Below are 19682 nucleotides of genomic sequence, written 5' to 3' on the forward strand. Positions count from 1 at the left end.
CAGGGTCAGCAAGTCTCAGTGGGAGGAATAGTGCCCCATCATTGGTGTCACTGATACCAATGATGGGGCACTATTCCTCCCACTGATACCAACGATGGGGCACTATTCCTCCCACTGACACCAACGATGGGGCACTATTCCTCCCCCCCACTGACACCAACGATGGGGCACTATTCCCCCCCCCACTGACACCAACGATGGGGCACTATTCCTCCCCCCACTGACACCAATGATGGGGCACTATTCCACCCCTCACTGACACCAATGATGGGACACCATTCCTCCCACTGACACCAATGATGGGGCACTATTCCTGCCACTGATACCAATGATGGGGCACTATTCCTGCCACTGATACCAATGATGGGGCACCTATTCCCCCCACTGATACCAATGATGGGGCACTATTCCTCCCACTGATGCCAATGATGGGGCACCATTCCTGCCACTGATACCAATGATGGGGCACCTATTCCCCCCACTGATACCAATGATGGGGCACTATTCCTCCCACTGATACCAATGATGGGGCACTATTCCTCCCACTGACATCAATGATGGGGCACTATTCCTCCCACTGGTGTGCATTGGAAGAGGGGTAGTCTTATACGGCGAGTATAGCCCAAACACTACATTTTAGCAGGAAAAGTAGGGGGGTCGTCTTATACGCCCAGTCGTCTTATACGCCGGCAAATACGGTATGTCCCTTCATTCTATCTTTTAGAGCTCTTTTGGTCCTACCTATATAAATCAGATCACATGGGCATTTTAAAGCATACACTACCCCTTTGGTGTCGCACGATATAAATTGTTGTATTTTGTACTCCTTACCCGTGCTTGGGTTTGTAAATCTGAATCTCCTTTTTAGATTATTATTAACCCTTCTACAAATGTAGCATCTTCCACAAGCATTAAAACCTATACCTGTGAAAAAACTAGTTCTATTTGTATTATTATATGTTCAATAATATTCCTAATTTATCTCTTAGATTGGGGGCCTTTTTGTTTATAAATCTAGGTTGTTCTGATAGAATACTCTTCAAATGCTTATCCTGTTTTAATATATTCCAGTGCCTACGGATAATGCGCTATATGGCTTTATGTTGCTTATTATATTCCAAAACTACCAGTATATGCATATCCCCCTTACCTTTGGGTTTATTATCTAATAATAATTCATTTCTGTTGAGCTCCCTTATTTTATTTCTTTCCTTCTCAATCTATTTTTCCTGGTAACCTTTTTGTATAAATCTTTCTGCTATAATTTGACTTTGTACTTCATAATCTTGAGATTTACTACAATTTCTCTTAATACGCATAAATTGTCCCCTTGGGATGTTTGTGAGCCATTGTTTGAAATGGCAACTATTAGTAGGAATGTAGGCATTTCTATCAGTACATTTAAAATATGTTTTAGTATAGATTACATTCTCTTCTCTCATGATTTCTAAGTCCAGAAAGTGTATGTTGTGAGGATTAATTTCCCAACTTAATTTAATATTTTTATCATTATTATTTAAATTGACCAGGAATTCATGTAAGGATTTTTGTTCTCCTTGCCACACTATAATAAGATTCTCAATGAATCGCCTGTACAGGGTTACTTCCTTCTTTGCATTTTCAAAAATAGTTTCCTCTTCCAATTTAACCATATACAAGTTTGCAATGCTGGGAGCAAACTTAGCTCCCATAGCTACTCCCGCTGTTTGTAGATAATATTCTCCCTGGTACAAAAAATAATTATGTTTAAGATAAAATGTTAGACATTTTATGATAAACCTTTGATGTTTATGTGTTAATGTAGAGTATTTTTTTAATGCCCAATTAGCTGCCCCTACATGTTCTATATTAGTGTATAGTGCTGATACATCAGATGTACTAAGAATAGTTTGTTGTGTTACCTCTATATTCTGAATGTAAATGTGAATCTAAAAAGGAGCTTCACATTTACAAACCCAAGTACGGGTAAGGAGTACAAAATACAACAATTTATATCATGTGACGCCAAAGGGGTAGTGTATGCTTTAAAATGCCCATGTGATCTGATTTATATAGGTAGGACCAAAAGAGCTCTAAAAGATAGAATGAAGGAACATGTATATAATATAAATAGAGGTTTTAAACATCATTATCTATCACAACACTTTCATATAGCACACAATGATGCCAGGCAACTATAGTTTTGGGGTATAGAGAAACATATCAGCCACTGGAGGGGAGATAAAATTAGGGAGCTCAGCAAAAAAGAATCCAGGTGGATTCATGAAATGAAAAAGTTTAGCATCTCTAGATTTAAATAAAGAATTTGACTTGACCTGTTCCATCAGCAATACATGATTTTAAAATAAAATATTAAAATACCTAATTTTAAAATTGCAGGCGACATTTAGATATGTTGCTTGCATATAATTTATAAAATAGAAGGGAGTACAGGGTGGGGGTATATACATCCACCTCTCCTACACAAGCATAGGTATCTATTTTAATGTATTTTAATTTAATTTTATTTTTATTTCTACATATTTTAATAATATTATTTCAGATATTGTATGTATTTAACATGTAAAATTTTGGTGCATTGTACATAACCTATTGGATGCATGGATATAATGACATTGTTTCTTTAGAATGGAGTAAAGCTAGTGCAGTAGTAGATACCATGCTGTGCACATAGGGAGAGGTATCAGACAGGTATTCTATGCCCAGTTTAATCAATAGGGTCCACTTATGTTAGTAATATAGGTTACATCTTACTGGAAGGCATAACTCATAAAGGTTTGGAATCTGTGTTAAAAATTAGATTTTGATAACTAGGATTCATATCGGCGTCCATAAATCAGGTAGCGGACTAAGTATATATAGCAACTTATACTCAGGCTACAACAAAATGGAGGCCAAGGAAGATCATATATATACAGGATGAGCGCCATGCCTTGCAATCGATCCACCTGATGAAGCCACGTGACCTTGTGAAGTAACGCGTAGGTGTCAGGGACCACGGGTTTCGCTGTGGTGCACGAATCTGCGCATGCGCAGATCGCCTGGGCGTATCAATATGCGGGCATTAGGACCTGGGCATCCGCGGCGGCAAGTGCGGCCGTGCATGCACACGCGGGCGCGCGCCTGGCACCAATGACGGTGCAGGGCGCACTATTTAAACTGGCCAGGCAGTGTTCACATTGCCGCAAGTTCTAGTTCCTGTTACCTGTGTTCCTGTAGTGCGATCCTTGTTGCCGACCCTGCCTGTTCTGATTCGTGTTGACCTTCTCCTGCTCTGACCCCTGGCTCGTCCCTGACTATTCCTCTGCCTGCCATTACTGTTATTGGACCTCCCGTTGCTGAACCTTGGCTTGTGACCCGGCTACTCTCCGTCTGCTGTTTGGTACCTATCCGCCTCCACTGTTACTGACCCGGCTAGTCTGACCACGCTCACTCCTGACTGTCATCCATCCATCCCGCTCGGGACCTGGACCTGTCAACCCCTTCACAGCAGGCTCACCCCTGGCACAAACCCTCAGCGGGACCCCTCTACCATAGTTGGATGCACCCAGGGATAGCGACCTGGTTTCAGTCTTGCACCAAGTCCATCCCCACCATCAGGGGCCCTGGTGAAAAGGCAGACTGGGACTTAGACTCCGCGTCCTGGGGAATCCCATTCTGTGGATCACTAGAGATCCCGTTGGGCGGTGCCTGACAGTAGGGGAGGGGTTTTGACGTCACGATGCTCAGAGGAAAGGAGAGAGTGGTACAGCTGGCTGCAGATTAGCGGATGAGAGTTCCATATTGATAGCAGTACTGTTTGGGAGATACTTTGTACAAAGCATTAATATACTTCTTACATGTGAGTGGAATACTGGATATTTTCTATATAATAAATGTTTTGTAAGGATAAAGCACTATGTTTTGGTCATCTCTTTTGATCTGATGGAGGAGGATAACTAGGACAGTGAAGGAGGCTTATTGGACATCCTGGCCATTCCACAACAGTCCACAAAAGGGACACATGCTATATATGACCTCACTTAGAAGTTTGGTCATATACACCATGTGAGAGCACAACCGGTGGAGGTGTACACACATTGGTTTGAAGTGATAAATTGCACGAGGTGTACTAAGAAGCATTATCTTTATATCTTTATACATCTGTGGAGACAAATAACTATGAATTATATCTATGCATGGACACTTATTTAGAGATGTTTAGGCTGATTGTTATTGCTATTGAAGCACGGCACTTGATTGATATTTAATGAGGCTATCCCAGCATGTCCTTCCTCACTGGGCAGTTTGATAGCAGCAGGAGCCATTGGCTCCCACTCCTGCCAATCAAATCCAGTTATGAGAAAGTGGGGGCAGGGCCAAGCCCCGCTTTGTGTCAATAGACAGGGAGGCTTGGGAGCAAACCTGGACAAGTACCCCTATGGAAAGCTGCTTTCCATGGAAGCACTGGGCAGGAGGGAGGAGCCAGGAGAACCAGCAGTGGGCAGAAGAAGAGGAGGATCGAGAATACCCTGTGAAAAACAAATGCACAGAGCAGGCAAGTATAACATGTTTATTTTAATAAAAAAAAAATATCACTTTAATTTCCCTGGAAGGGAATACCCTCTGTTCACAGGGGCCCTATCCTGGGTGGAGGCACTGCAAACATTATTATCAACCCCTCTCTTCTACTTGGTGAAGGTTCTGGTTCTTTTATTTAACACAATATCCTGTTTTGGGAGAATCATTTCTCATACCCCCCTTCCCAAAAGATGGCTACACAGTCATGTGATACTTTCAGCCTATATAAAGCCAACATGCAATATACATGAATATAAAATAAAGGTGCAACGCTTATATAGATAACATTTAAAATGAGAAATTATTCAGCAATATGAATCAAGTAATAATATGAAATGAGATAAAAAGCTGAATAAAAATTATAACAGATATCCAATCACTCAGCAAAGTCCACATATATTAACAAATGTGAAGTCTAATAGTGAGATATCGGATTAGGAGTGATCCCTTCCTTAATCTTCTGGTAAAAATCAAGTAATAAAATTGCGCATTTGTGAACACAATATCTCAGGTCAGCTGGAGCGTCTTATTGGGCCTCTATAACCTGGTATGGATTCCTTCCTGGATAGAACATAGATGGCAGCAACTTCCCTCTCCCTTTGATGGTAAATTTGACCATGCTCAGTCTGGACCTGGCGGCGCTCAGCTCGGGTTGGAACTCTCCATCTCCTCTGATCACTTTCACTCCCTTTCAGGGAGGGATCACTCCTAATCCGATAGCCTTTATTTTATATTCTGATTCTGGGAAGTTGTTTTGGTACCTTTTTTGTGTCCCAGCTGCTCTAGAATATAGCGCTCACTTTTCACCTTTTATACATATGCCATATACATGCCTCCCTCATGGTACCCAGGTGAAGTGAGGAGTCCCGCGGTAGTGAGGGGGTCTCTGCTTGACCCCCTCCCTAGTGGGCCATCACTCATAGCAACCAGGAGCAGACTAGTGTTACAGAGGCCTTCGGCCTAACCCTTTGGTATGGATGAGGAAGAGTTAACACAGGACATGCATGAGATCTGCGCTGGGTGTATGACAGGATCCCATTGGGAGTGAGGTAACAGAGGTTATGCCAGCTGATGAAGGTGGTGTGGCACAGTCCGCCACTCGGAATGCAACAATTACAAGTCACAATGTGTAGAGCCATGGGACATCACTTAACAGAGGAACCATGCTTCACTACTTCATGCAGTGAAAGCTCATCTCTAAGTCAGGGAACTCCTTTAATGTTATTGGTCCTGAGCATTGGTGAGAGTGCCCTCAGGCAAAGGTACAACCTGGTGTAGTCTGTATATCTCGGGACCTACATGTCTACTGCTACCAAAAACGTATTGGCCATTGACTAAAACTATCTTGCATGTGTGTCTGTATTGCAGTGGTGGAGACACTCTAAATGTACAGCATAATTTGTTTGTGTCATAAAAATTAATTAAATACATCTCATTTATCAAAGTAGTTGCTTACTTTTCTACTTCAATAAATTACTCCGTTTTTGTTAAATGTCTTTATCAATATATGTTAAGGTGAAGTCGTGCGTTGTGTTTTAACTTGGCAGCTCTAAAACTTATTTACAAAAGCCATGCAAGGACATAGCTAATGACATAAATAACAACCTTTGAAATAACAATATTAGCCTATAAATTTTAAGAAGAAAAAGAGAGGGACAAATAGGAAGAATATAAGAAGGAGGAGGAAAAAAAAGCCAGAGGGAACGATTGAAGAAAAAAGGATTTAAGAGAACAAGGATGTAAGGGAGGGATAGGAGAAAGGAAGGTAGGGAAGGGTGGAGAGACTGACTAAAATATAATTATTAATCACACAGTTGTTTATTTTTTACATGAAGGGAACATGGCAACTGATAACCAAGATGTGATCCATTTCTCTGAAATAAAAAAAACTCTATTGACTACTACAGCCTTTCTCAACATTTTCAACATGGATGAACCTTTGAAATAACTTTCTGGTCTCAAGGAGCCCCTGTTAAAAATGACTATATCTACAATTCATGATACATTAGTGTGATGGTCAGCAGGAAGAATGTTCCTTACACTTTGGGAAAAATTACCCCCTTATAGATAGATAGAAGGGTTGTCAGGGGTGTCACTAAAAACATATGAGAGGCAGAAATTGTTCATTGCTCAAGGAACCCTTAGCAACCTCTGGAGGAACCCTAGGATTCCACTGAACGGGGTTGAGAATCCCTGGGCTACTACAGCCCCAATTCCATAAAAGCTGGGATGCTGTGTAAAATCTACATAAAAATGGAATGCAATGATTTGCAAATCTCAAAAAAACCTTTTATCTTTTTCACAATAGAGAATAGAAAACGTGAAATGTTTGAAATGAGAAAATGTACCATTTAAAAAAAAAACAGGGTACCGTAATTTTGCAATAGATGGCAGCACATCTCAAAAAGTTGGGACAGGTATAACACTTTTAACAACACTCCGTAACACTCTGTAAATGTGTGAGACCAGATACTGGAGTTTTGGGAAAGAAATGTCCAATTCTTGCCTGATATAGGTTTCTAACTGCTCTTCTTTGTCTTTTTTTTTTCATTTCACGATGCCCCAAATATTTTTAATTGGTGAAAGGTCTGGACTGCAGGCAGGCTAGTTAAGCACCTTGACTCTTCTACTGGAAAGACATGCTGTTGTCATAGATGCAGTATGCAGTTTAGTATAGATAGGAGCTTATGCTGCTCTAAAACCTGAATATATCTTTCAGCATTGGTGGTGCCTTCCCAGATATGCAAGCTGTCCATTTAATATGCACTAATGCACCCCCATGCCATCAGAGATGCAGGCTTTTGAACTGAGCACTGATAACAAGCTGAAAGATTCCTTTTCACTTTAGTCTGGAGGAATCAGTGCCCATGGTTGCCAAAAAGAATGTAAAATTTTGATTTGTCTGAGTGCAGATCAGTTTTCCACTTTGCAACCGACCATTTTAAATGAGATTTCACTAAAAGAAGACGGAGGTAATTCTGCATCATGTTCAGATATGGTTTATTCTTTGCATTTTTCAATGACACGATGAACTGTGTTCACAGACAGAGATTTGGGGAAATATTCCTGAGCCCATGCAGCGATGTCCATTACAAAGTGCAGTGATGTTTATTACAAAGTGCAGTGTCGTCTGTGGGCCCAGAGATCACGTGCATTCAATATTGTGATATAGCTTTGTCCCTTGCACACAGAGACTTCTCCAGATTCTCAGAATCTTTTGATGATATTATGTATTGTAGATGATGATACAGTTAAACGCTTTGCAATTTTAGGTTGAGGAACATAATTCTTAAATTGTTCAACAATTTTTAGACACAGCTTTTCACAGTCTAGTGAACCTCTGGCCATCTTTACTTCTGAGACACTCTGATTCTCTAATGCAGGCCATAGACGGGCCGTTTATTGGCCAAATTGTCAGCCGATAAATGAAAAATCGGTCAGCGCCATTGCCAATGCTGCCACCATCGTCCGCAAAAAGCGTCCGTTTTTCGTGGATTTTCCAGCATGATCGATAAAAGTAAACGAGACGATCCATGAAAAACAGCCTACGGGCGGGCCCCACTAACAGCGTGAATATCGGCCGATTTTTCGTGAGGATTTCCTCATTATTACCAATTACATTGCCTTTTTTTTTTTCTTGCCCTGTCCTTATGTTTTTCCAACGTGTTGCTGCCATCAATTTCAAAATTATCATATTTGGTACATTTTCTCAGTTTAAACATTTGATATTTTTATTTATTTTCTATTGTGAATAAAATATGGATTTATGAGATTTGCAAATCATTGCATTATGTTTTTATGTAGATTTTGCACAGCATTCCAACTTTTTTGGAATTGGGGGTTGTATATGCTACAGTGGTTTACAGTATTCTGTAATATTCCACTCTTTCCACAAAGGTTTCCACCATAAACAATGCCACAGGGTACAGACAAGACAGGAAACCACCCCAACCATTATTTAGGTTGAACAGGCTAAGACTCACAACATTTTACAAGTTTAACCTCCCTGGCGGTATGATTATTTCAGATTTTTGGTGCTGAAAGCGGTACCATTTTTTTGCATGGAAATATGTATTTTTTTTATTGTAGGCTGTAATTTTTAGGAAAAACTCACTGAAATCTGTCCGAACAAGAGTCTAGTAAACATCCCGGGTATGATAAAATTTGAAACACAAAATCATAAATTATAATTTAATAAATCATAAAAATAATATAAAAATAATAAAAAATTTAATTCAATAATATAATCAAACCAAAAACACTGAAATGTGAAATAGAGCGCCAAGTTCGCACATTGCTGAGCTCAGTCGCAAAATCGTTTTCAGTTTCTGATGACGAATTTCCCCCACGAATCATTATCACTCAATTCTGTAAGTGGTTCTGATTTACTATCGCTGTTCTCTAGCTGATCTAAACCGCTTTTGACCTAAAGGGACACTTTTTGGACGCCATGGACATTTCTCAGTTTCCAGGCAGAAAGAACAGACAAAATGCAGGCAGGGCGCAGGACAAAGCACTAGGGACAATATTTATGTGAAATAGGTTGAAATAGCAATGTTTTACTGTGTAAAATGAAAAAAAAAAAAAATGACATTTTTTAAATTTTTAAATTTCCCGCCGCCGCCAGCGGCGGCGCCCGTACGTCCCGACGTCACAGGGACAGGACACAGAAGCCGGATGCCGGCATCGGCCGGAGGAGATGGCCGGGGACGCTGCAGGGGACACATCGTGGGAGCGCAGGGTAAGATAAGTGAAGAATACATGCCGGAGCAGCGCCGCATGGTAAGCCCGAGTGTAGCTCGGGGTTACCGCTTTTGGTACTGAAATGTTACCCCGAGCTACACTCGGGAATACCGCCAAGGAGGTTAATTTTAAGGCCTTATTCAAACTGGAAGTATCAAACCTGCATTTCTTGTATGCAATTATCAGATTCATATAAATGCAGATAATGATTTTTCAATGGTGTAATTCACACTAAGCGTTTATCTGCATTTACAGTGGGGATCGAAAGTTTGGGCACCCCAGCTAAAAATTTGTATTAATGTGCATAAAGAAGCCAAGGAAAGATGGAAAAATCTCCAAAACACATCAAATTACAGATTAGGCATTCTTATAATATGTCAACAAAAGTTAGATTTTATTTCCATCATTTACACTTTCAAAATAACAGAAAACAAAAAAATGGCGTGTGCAAAAGTTTGGGCACCCTGCAGAATTTATAGCATGCACTGCCCCCTTTGGCAAGCTGAGACCTGCCAGTGTCATGGATTGTTCTCAATCATTGTCTGGGAAGACCAGGTGATGTCAATCTCAAAGGTTTTAAATGCCCAGACTCATCTGACCTTGCCCCAACAATCAGCACCATGGGTTCTTCTAAGCAGTTGTCTAGAAAACTGAAACTGAAAATAGTTGACGCTCACAAAGCTGGAGAAGGCTATAAGAAGATAGCAAAGCGTTTTCAGATGTCAATATCCTCTGTTCGGAATGTAATTAAGAAATGACAGTCATCAGGAACAGTGGAAGTTAAAGCAAGATCTGGAAGACCAAGAAAAATATCAGACAGAACAGCTCGCAGGATTGTGAGAAAAACAATTCAAAACCCACGTTTGACTGCACGATCCCTCCAGAAAGATCTGGCAGACACTGGAGTTGTGGTACACTATTCCACTATAAAGAGATACTTGTACAAATATGGTCTTCATGGAAGAGTCATCAGAAGAAAACCTCTTCTACGTCCTCACCACAAAAATCATTGTTTGAACTTTGCAAATGAACATATAGACAAGCCTGATGCATTTTGGAAACAAGTTCTGTGGACCGATGAGGTTAAAATTGAACATTTTGGCCGGAATGAGCAAAGGTACGTTTGGAGAAGTAGGGGCACAGAATTTAATGAAAAGAACCTCTGTCCAACTGTTAAGCATGGGGTTGCATCAATCATGCTTTGGGGTTGTGTTGCAGCTAGTGGCACAGGGAACATCTCACGAGTAGAAGGAAAAATGGATTCAATAAAATTTCAGCAATGGTAACTTGATGCCATCTGTGAAAAAGCTGAAGTTAAAGAGAGGATGGCTTCTACACATGGATAATGATCCTAAACACACCTCGAAATCCACGGGGGATTACATCAAGAGGCGTAAACTGAAGGTTTTGCCATGGCCTTCACAATCTCCTGACCTCAACACAATTGAAAATCTATGGATAGACCTTAAAAGAGCAGTGCGTGACAGACAGCCCAGAAATCTCAAAGAACTAGAAGACTTTTGTAAGGAAGAATGGGCAAAGATACCTCAAACAAGAATTGAAAGACTCTTGGCTGGCTACAAAAAGCGTTTACAAGCTGTGATACTTGCCAAAGGGGGCAGTGCATGCTATAAATTCTGCAGGGTGCCCAAACTTTTGCAGACGCCATTTTTTTGTTTTCTGTTATTTTGAAAGTGTAAATGATGGAAATAAAATCTAACTTTTGTTGACATATTATAAGAATGTCTAATCTGTAATTTGATGCCTTTTGGAGATTTTTCCATCTTTCCTTGGCTTCTTTATGCACATTAATACAAATTTTTAGCTGGGGTGCCCAAACTTTCGATCCCCACTGTAGGTGCGATCAGCTTAGCTGCATTTAGAGTACATAAAATTCTATTTGTTCAGAATCTGGTTAGAAACTCTAAATGCACGTAAATACACATGAAAGCGTGTAAACACATCTAAACCTACATTCAAGAGGGAACATCTAAACACAGAGAAAACTGATCTGGGAAGCTTAAGGGCCAGTTCACAACATGAATCGCATAGGAACATGCTGCGCATTCCTTTGCTATTCACATGTGACAGGGTGCAGAGTGATTTCATTCCATTCATTTAAATGAGCTGACCCGCACTAAAAGTAATGCATGCGCTACTTTATAAAATGCACAACAACCAGTTGTACCATGCGATCGAGTGAAGGCAAATGCACTGCATGTGTGACCTGCATTTGGGGCGTTGTTAATTTAACACTGACACCCAATGCAGATTGTAAGTGCAGTGTGGAAAAAAAGCACAGAATATGGGTTTCCCGCACTGCATTCTTGTGTGAACAGGCCATAAAAGTGGTTTATACTTCTCAAAAAAACTTCTCCTTTGTTTAAAAAATTCAGGAGTGCTATTGAGGCCTTTAGGGAACATTCATAATTCAGTGAAATAATGGCTGTATATCTACTAGTGTACTATAACAAGAGATATCATCTTATCAAAAAATAATGGTTTTTAAAGCCACATTGTTCACAGAAGGTTCACATTCTTCAGGTACAGGTCCCTCTATCCCATGGTAAAATAATGAATGGGTGCTGAATATTTGGGGTCTATTTATAAAGCAGTGAATGTGACTTTCAACAAACAATCTCATGTGGTGAATCTATATAATTTTAAAACACATGCACTTGGAAGATTCATCTGCAGTAAATATTTGATGAATATCAGATTCACTGTTTTGTATATATGCCCCTTCTTGTCAAGAGGTCATAGTTGTTTACATTTATATGCATTGGCAAATGTTTCTCCAATCTCTTAAGGTGGTCATACACATGGCCATTTTTAGTTGCAAATACAACCACTTTTGATACACCAAGCTTTGCAAATACAACTGCAAGTAATCACCAGAGACTTTGCAATCTACCACCTGTAAGTGTAATCAATTAAAGTATTACAGTCAGTTGTGAAGCAGAAACTGGGAGATAAATCAACAGCTTCAATTAAATGTTTTTGAAATATATATATATATATATATATATGATCTACCTGCTTCTAGGTTTGGGGCGTGAGCGTGCACACCCCCTGCCGACCAGTACTGTGATGTGAAAACAGCACAAGCTTGGCGATTGATTTCAGCCATTGATTTTGGCTGAAGTCAGCTGACCAGCTGTGTCCAATCATACACAGAGCTCTGTATTTGCAAAACACTGCGTACAGGGAACAGTGATCTGGTTGTTTTTTCCCTGAGAAAAAGCAGCACGCAATATACACATTACACATTATTAGACACACAGATAACCCTTTGAGTGCCCCTAGATGTTAACCCTTTCCCAGCCAGTGCCATTAGTACAATTACAATGTACAGTATTATCACTGGTCACTGTATTAGTGTCACTATTGATGTCAGTGTGAGTTAGTGTACCTCCCAGCCAGCGTCAGCTAGTGCCACACTATCACAGTCCCACTCCAGTATATATATATATATATATATATATATCTTCAGTAAATATACCATAGTTTGTAGACACTATAACATTCACACAAATCAGTTAACCAATTGCCTGCCGGGACAATTCTGACACTTCTCACATAGATGTGAAGTTCTACTTCTTTTTGCTAGAAAATGACTCAGAAAGCCCAGACATTATTGTCACAAGGTATTTCAAATGCAGTTTTTTGGGAAAATATACTTTCATTAATTATTTTGCACAAAACTACAATATAATACTCAATTTTTGTAAAATATATAAGATGATGTTACGCTGAGTAAAAAGATACCTAACATGTCACACTTTAAAATTGTGTCCGCCTGTGGAATGGCACCAAACTACTGTGCTTAAAATTCTCCAGAGGTGACGCTTTAAACGCCTTTACAGGTTACCAGTTTAGAGGTACATAGGAGATGTGGCATTGGAATTATTGCTCCTGCTCTTATGTTCGCGACGATACCTCAAAAGTGTGGTGCAATCACAATCCGATCGCAAAGCCCGGGAGCGATGCGACTTACATCGGCAACACTACACAGACTGAGGAACTGATGTTGTTCCTTCCTCTCTGTGCCCCCGGAGGATTTTGTCATTTTCGGTTTCCGCTCTTTGTTTACCTGACAACTAGCGACCTGCATCTGATTGGCTGCAAGGGAGGCCAGAGGAAAGGCAGCAGTGGGAGGGTTCACCACCTACATAAGTCATCGAGTAGCATCATCCTCGTATAACCACTTCAACCTAAGGACGTCCATGGACGCCCTACGGTCTTGAAGTGGTTAATATACACTTGCTGGGATTTTTTTTTTTACCAAAGACATGTAGCAGAATACATTCTGACCTAAATTTATGAAGAAATTAGAATTTTTAATGGATACGTTTTATAACAGAAAGTAGAAAATATTGGGGGAAAAAATAGCTGTTAGTGATCAAATACCACCAAAAACAATTATATAAATGTAATGTGCGTACAGTGTTGCATGACCACGCAATTGCCAGTTCAAGTAGCACAATTCTGAATAGCAAACAATGCTCTGGCCATGAAGGGGGTAAAACTCTCCGGAGTTCAAGTGGTTAAAATTAAATTAAATCTGAAGTGGACAGCAGGCAGCACAGTGGCTAAATGGTTAGTACTTCTGCCTGGCAGCAATAGGGTTGTTGGTTTAAATCCCAACCACAGGACCACCTGCCTGGAGTTTGCATATTCACCATGTGCTTGTGTGGGTTTCCTCCGGGTACTCCGGCTACCTCCCACACTCCAAAGACATGCTGGTACGTTAATTGGCTCATGTCTAAATTGGCCTATATAAGTACATGCAATAAATCAGCTATGCCAATGTTGTCGACATTTATCTAATCTACTGGGGCCATTTCAATTCCATCTCTTTGAGGTGGATTGGAATCACCATTTTATGTCTTCAATTGCTTTGAGATTTTCACCAAAAATCATTAAAAATTGGATTCCTCTCTCAAATTGCTAAATGTATTTATTGTTACCGGTATTTACATAGTACTATCAAATTGCACAGCACTTAAAGGGGTTGTAAATTAAAAGTTTTTACCTTAACCTCCCTGGCGGTATGATTATTTCAGATTTTTGGTGCTGAAAGCGGTACCATTTTTTTGCATGGTAATATGTATTTTTTTTATTGTAGGCCTGTAATTTAGGAATAACTCCCTGAAATCTGTCCGAACAAGAGTCTAGTAAACATTCCGGATGTGATAAAACTTGAAACACGAAATCAAATTATAATTTAATAATTAATCATAAAAAAGAATAATATAATAATAATACATTTAATTCAATAATATAATCAAAACAAAAACACTGAAATTTGAAATATAGCGCCAAGTTCGCACATCACTGAGCTTAGTCGCAAAATAATTTTCAGTGTTTGATGACGAATTTCCGCACGAATCATTATCACTCAATTCTGCAAGTAGTTCTGATTTACTATCGCTGTTCTCTAGCTGGTCTAAAACCGATTTTGACCTAAAGGGACGCTTTTTGGACGCCGTGGACTTTTCTAAGTTTCCAGGCAGAAAGAACAGTAAAAATGCAGGCAGGGCACAGGACAAAGCAGTAGGGACAAAATGTATGTGAAATGCTTTGATACAGGAATGTTTTGCTATGAAATAATCGTTTTAAAAAAAATGTCATTTTTTTACATTTTCAAATTTGCCGCCGGTTCCGGCGCCCGTACGTCCCAACGTCACAGGAACTGGAACACGGAAGCCGGATGCCGGCATCGGCCGGAGGAGATGGTCGGGGACGCTGCAGGGGACGCATCGCGGGAGCGAAGGACAAGGTAAGCGCTGTAGGGAATCCCTGTGCAACGCCGCATGGTAAGCCCGAGTGTAGCTCGGGGTTACCGCTTTTGGTACTGAAACTTTACCCCGAGCTACACTCGGGAATACCGTCAGGGAGGTTAATGCATTCTCTGCAAGGCAACAAGTTGCCTTGTCGAAGTGAAAAAAATGGTAAAAGGTCACTAAAACACACCTTTAGAGTTGAGTAAAACAACAGTGGCAGAAGGCTAAGCGCCTAGCACTTCTACCTGGCAGCACTAGCGTTGCTGGTTCAAATGGCAACCACAGCACTACGTGTCTGGAGTTTGCATTTGTGGTTTCCTCCCACACTCCAAAGACAAGCTGGAAGGTTAATTGGCTCCTGTCCAAATTGGCCATGGTATGTGTATGTATGAATAAAATTGAGTTAAGGACCTTAGATTGTAAACTCCTTGAGAGCAAGGACTGATGTGAATGTACAATACAGAGAGTGTAGCCAATGTCTGAGCTAAGAGCAGATGGATTCCAGGAAGTAACCGCTACATGAATCATCTGCCCGTACTCAAGATGGCCACTGCCAGAAATGCTAGGAGGTGTTTTTCAAAATGATTTATCAGCAAAATAAGGCTTGGGGACATGGATGGGTGGAGGAGTCTGTTTTGAATATTAAAAATGAAATATGTAGCATTTTTGGTTTGTGGTACTGATGCAGTGCAGTTCCATTTTAATAAATATACCCCTAGAGTGACAGAACTGTGAGTGTCGGACAGCAGACACCATGTAGTTCTTGTTTTCCAATTTCAGGTGAGGTCCTATTTCAAGCTCTGCAGTGTCACCTAGAGGTATAATGGAGCAGTTGCAGGCTGGAAAAAAAGTCTACCTGTCTTGTTTGGAATCATTTCCTGGAGTGAAAATGAGTGCTCTCTCAGTGATTTGAAAACAACATTTCTCTTTTGGACCAGAGTCCATTTTCTTACCAAAGATGCCATCGTGAAGCCAATGACTTCAATGTAGCCATCGTCATGGCGCTGAGGTTCAAAGTCTCTATGGTCACCAGGGTTTCCCCAGGGCATTGTGCCTGCACAATACCTGTAAAAAAGGAGAGAGGTGTAAGAAAGAAGAACTTGTGTTCAGTAAAATGTATCCTGTATAAATATATATTTGCTATTGTAACTGAATATATCAGCCCTGTAATACAGAGCCAGGATAGTGGTGTGTAATATAAGTTATCAATCTGTTATATAGACAAATCATTTCTAAAAAAAAATGGAAGCCTTAGATCTTCCTAGTTAAACATCCTCCTGAGAAAATGCTATGTTTACTGAGAAGGAAAGGAAAGGAAAGAGAAAGAAAGAAAGAAAGAAAGAAAGAAAGAAAGAGAGAGAGAGAGAGAGAGAGAGAGAGAGAGAGAGAGAGAGAAAGAAAGAAAGAAAGAAAGAAAGAAAGAAAGAAAGAAAGGAAAGAAAGAACTGGGATTGTGTATGTTTACCTCTCCAGAGGCTTACAACTCACCTGGGAATATTTAAGAAGACAATACACTGAAACTTCAGCTCTTGGATCTTGGGTGTGAGGTCAGTCCCATCACACTGCAATATGGAAAACACAACTTATCAGTAGATATAGAATAAGCTCTTAAAAATCCTATTTTCTCCATTTATTACTGATGTGAGTAGTGTTAGAATTATGTGGAGTACAACATTTTGAAGGTAACAACACACAGACCAAATATAGACATTAAAAAAAAGCAAGTATGAATGACAGGTCCTCTTGACTGTCAGCAGTTATACTAGTCTAAGTAAGATATGCAAATTACTGTTCAGTTTCATTATATTCTATTTGTAGCGAGCTTGCACTGCTGATCAGCATTTTTCTACTTTGTCCGCAAATTCAATATTTTTCATCATGTTCTCTGCAGAACTTGATTAACTTGTGTTAGGCCTTAGATTGTTTTTGGGGAAACAGCTTTGTGGTGCCTAGTGGAGCAGAGAAAATTAGAATATAAAGAGAAAATTGGCATATGCTTTCTCCTTTGAGGTTTGCAAACTTTTAAAAACCAAAACGAAGTAATTGTAAACCAGGGTGCTTCAACTTATACTATGCGCAGGGTCTGAGAGACCATCCGAAACAGGTTAGAAATCCTTACTGTATTTTTATGAAAGCATTGCATGTCAATGACTAAACATGGGCATTAGTCCATATAAGGGACTGACGTTGCCAGCATCCCATTCCTCTGTTTACGTGTGCTTGGGGGCAGTAAACCCTAACATCTTCTCAGATTTTCTCCCTTTATGTCTGTTAAATGTATAATTGAAAATAATTTGTTTTATATATATATATATATATTTTTTTTTTTTTAAAACTGTTGATTCTGCTAACAATATTGTGACATGATAAGGAGGGGGGGGGGTTAGTCAGTAGTCACACACACACACTTTCTGTCCTAGGGTGACAGAAAGACTGTGAATGTTAATACTCAAGTACAGTAAATAGCCAGAAAAAAACTAAATTTGAGGACTGATAGGCTTAACCATATTACATTTTCTTGGGTTAGATATACTTTAAAAACCCTGACAGATTATGTTTTTCACATAGCTTTTGTACTAGCAACAACTGTAAAGTTTTGGATTGAATAAATGGGGAAGGGGAGAGAGGCGCCCAAGGAACCAATATAGTATAGTATGTCAATTTATTAAAAAGATCATTAAAATCATATAATATTGCACTCACAAGGGTGAAGTGTTTGCAGGCATGTCATTATGGCAGAAGTCCATAACCGCAGGCAGATGGATGGCTTGATCCACTGGGAGCTGGATGGAGAGGCAGCCACTGGAGGTGCAGAGAGGATGGGCGTCTTAGAGTGTGTGACTCTAAGTCACACAAACTCACCCCCTCAGTGGTGTTACCAGGCTTCTCATCCTTCCCTGCATGACAGTTCTTTCCAGCGAAGCTTCAGTTCCAGCGATCCGCTGATCCACTGATTCGCCATTGCACACAGCAACTAAAGCTCTTGCACTTTTTGCTACGCTCCTGACCTTGCTTCCCGCTCTCTCGAACACAGTGCTGGATCGAGATTGGACTCGTGAAAGTAGCTGGCGGGAAGGGGGGGGGGGGAACAACCTGCACCTAAAAGGTTTTTATGACTTAATGCAGTAAGGTAATAAAACCTTTAGCCTTTACAACCACTTTAATTTTCACCTTTTCATCTGGCCAGTAAGTCTGTTATTTTCCAACTTCCTTTAAATGACCACACAGTCCAGAAAAAGTGGCAGTTAGGTCTCGTTTACAGGGAGCAGTTACATCCATGCCCCATGCAGGGCCGTGTTTACCCTCACAGGGATGCAGAGATGTCCCACGCATCCCCATGCAGACAGTCCCATTCATGTGTCCTAATATGACATCAGTCTGGCTGCAGGTATGTGTCCCCAAACTCATCCTGGGTGCGTTTGGGGCCATGCACTCACACCCGCTATGAGACTGCTGGCATGGGGATGCACATAACTGCTGTGCATCCCTGTGCCAATAAAACATGGCCCTGCATGAGGCATGGATGTAATCACCCCATGTAAACAGGCTTTAGAGTGTTGAGACAAACCATTTACCAATGACAGGAGTGCTTACAATGCTCAGCGTTTATTCATTTACGTAAAACATTTATCCCAAAAGGATAAAAAAACAGTTGCTGTAATTGCTTCAAAAGTGTTAGGTGGAGTTTAGCTTTAATTTCTTAGACAAGTCCATCTAAATCTGCTAGCATATCTAACACTGCCCTCTTTCCAGATTGACAATGCTTTTGTCCAAAGGTGTCTCTGTTCCTCCTCCAGTAGAGCGGAGGCACCCTAAGACAGTAAGTGTGTTCCTGGCCAGATCACCAGGTGAAAATAAAATTAAAAAAGCATTAAAATAAATTAATGCAGCCACCACATTTAAGAATTAGTACATTGTAAATGTAAAACTTTTGTTGTTGGGTTTAACTATTATTATTATTATTATTATACAGGATTTATAAAGCACTAGCAGATTGCACAGCGCTTTATGACATGAGGGCAGACACTACAGTTACAATACAATTCAATAAAGAAGGAATCAGAGGGACCTGCTCGTTAGAGCTTACAATCAAAAAGGGAGGGCCAAGTTGATTCTACTTCTTTAAATCTAGGTGAGAATGTACATTTAATTAAAATAATCTATCAGCCAATAGTCAATAAGAAAACAAAAGCAAACACCCCAGTAGAACTTGTGTCTTAGAAGAGAAATACAGTATAACTGGGTTTATTAGATGTTTGAATGATTACTCACCACAACTTTAACATGTTTGGCTAAATCTCTGGAGCTCCTCTGTAGGAAGTCTGAGAAAGCTGCCTGTAGAAAAACAGAACAAGGAAGCTTGGTTGTTGGCAATGAAAGACAAGAGGTACATAGAGATCAGCTGATGATATATATATATATATATATATATATATATATATATATATATATACACATACACAGTGCTCAGCATAAATGAGTACACCACTTTTGAAAAGTAAGATTTTAATCAATATCGAACTGAACACAGTAACAATTTCCAAAATTTTGACAAAACTGAGTTTTATAGAATATTTGCCGAGCTCATTACAT

General features: G+C 40.0%; 1 protein-coding gene across 12 annotated transcripts in view; it reads right to left on the bottom strand.

Moving 5' to 3' along the window:
- The window catches only part of DGKI (diacylglycerol kinase iota), a 461291-nt gene that overhangs the window by 146381 nt on the left and 295228 nt on the right, over positions 1-19682 (bottom strand). For all 12 annotated transcript variants that reach the window (XM_089680693.1, XM_089680692.1, XM_089680689.1 and 9 more), the window contains 3 exons: positions 19362-19424; positions 16578-16651; positions 16043-16154 (listed from right to left, as the gene is read on the bottom strand). In XM_089680693.1, coding sequence (XP_089536819.1) covers positions 16043-16154; positions 16578-16651; positions 19362-19424 — 249 coding nt within the window. The remainder of the gene's footprint in view (positions 1-16042; positions 16155-16577; positions 16652-19361; positions 19425-19682) is intronic.

Source organism: Staurois parvus, unplaced genomic scaffold (genome assembly GCF_062004578.1).
Source record: "Staurois parvus isolate SC_StPar_1 unplaced genomic scaffold, SC_StPar_1.0 ptg000249l, whole genome shotgun sequence".
NCBI lineage: Eukaryota > Metazoa > Chordata > Amphibia > Anura > Ranidae > Staurois > Staurois parvus.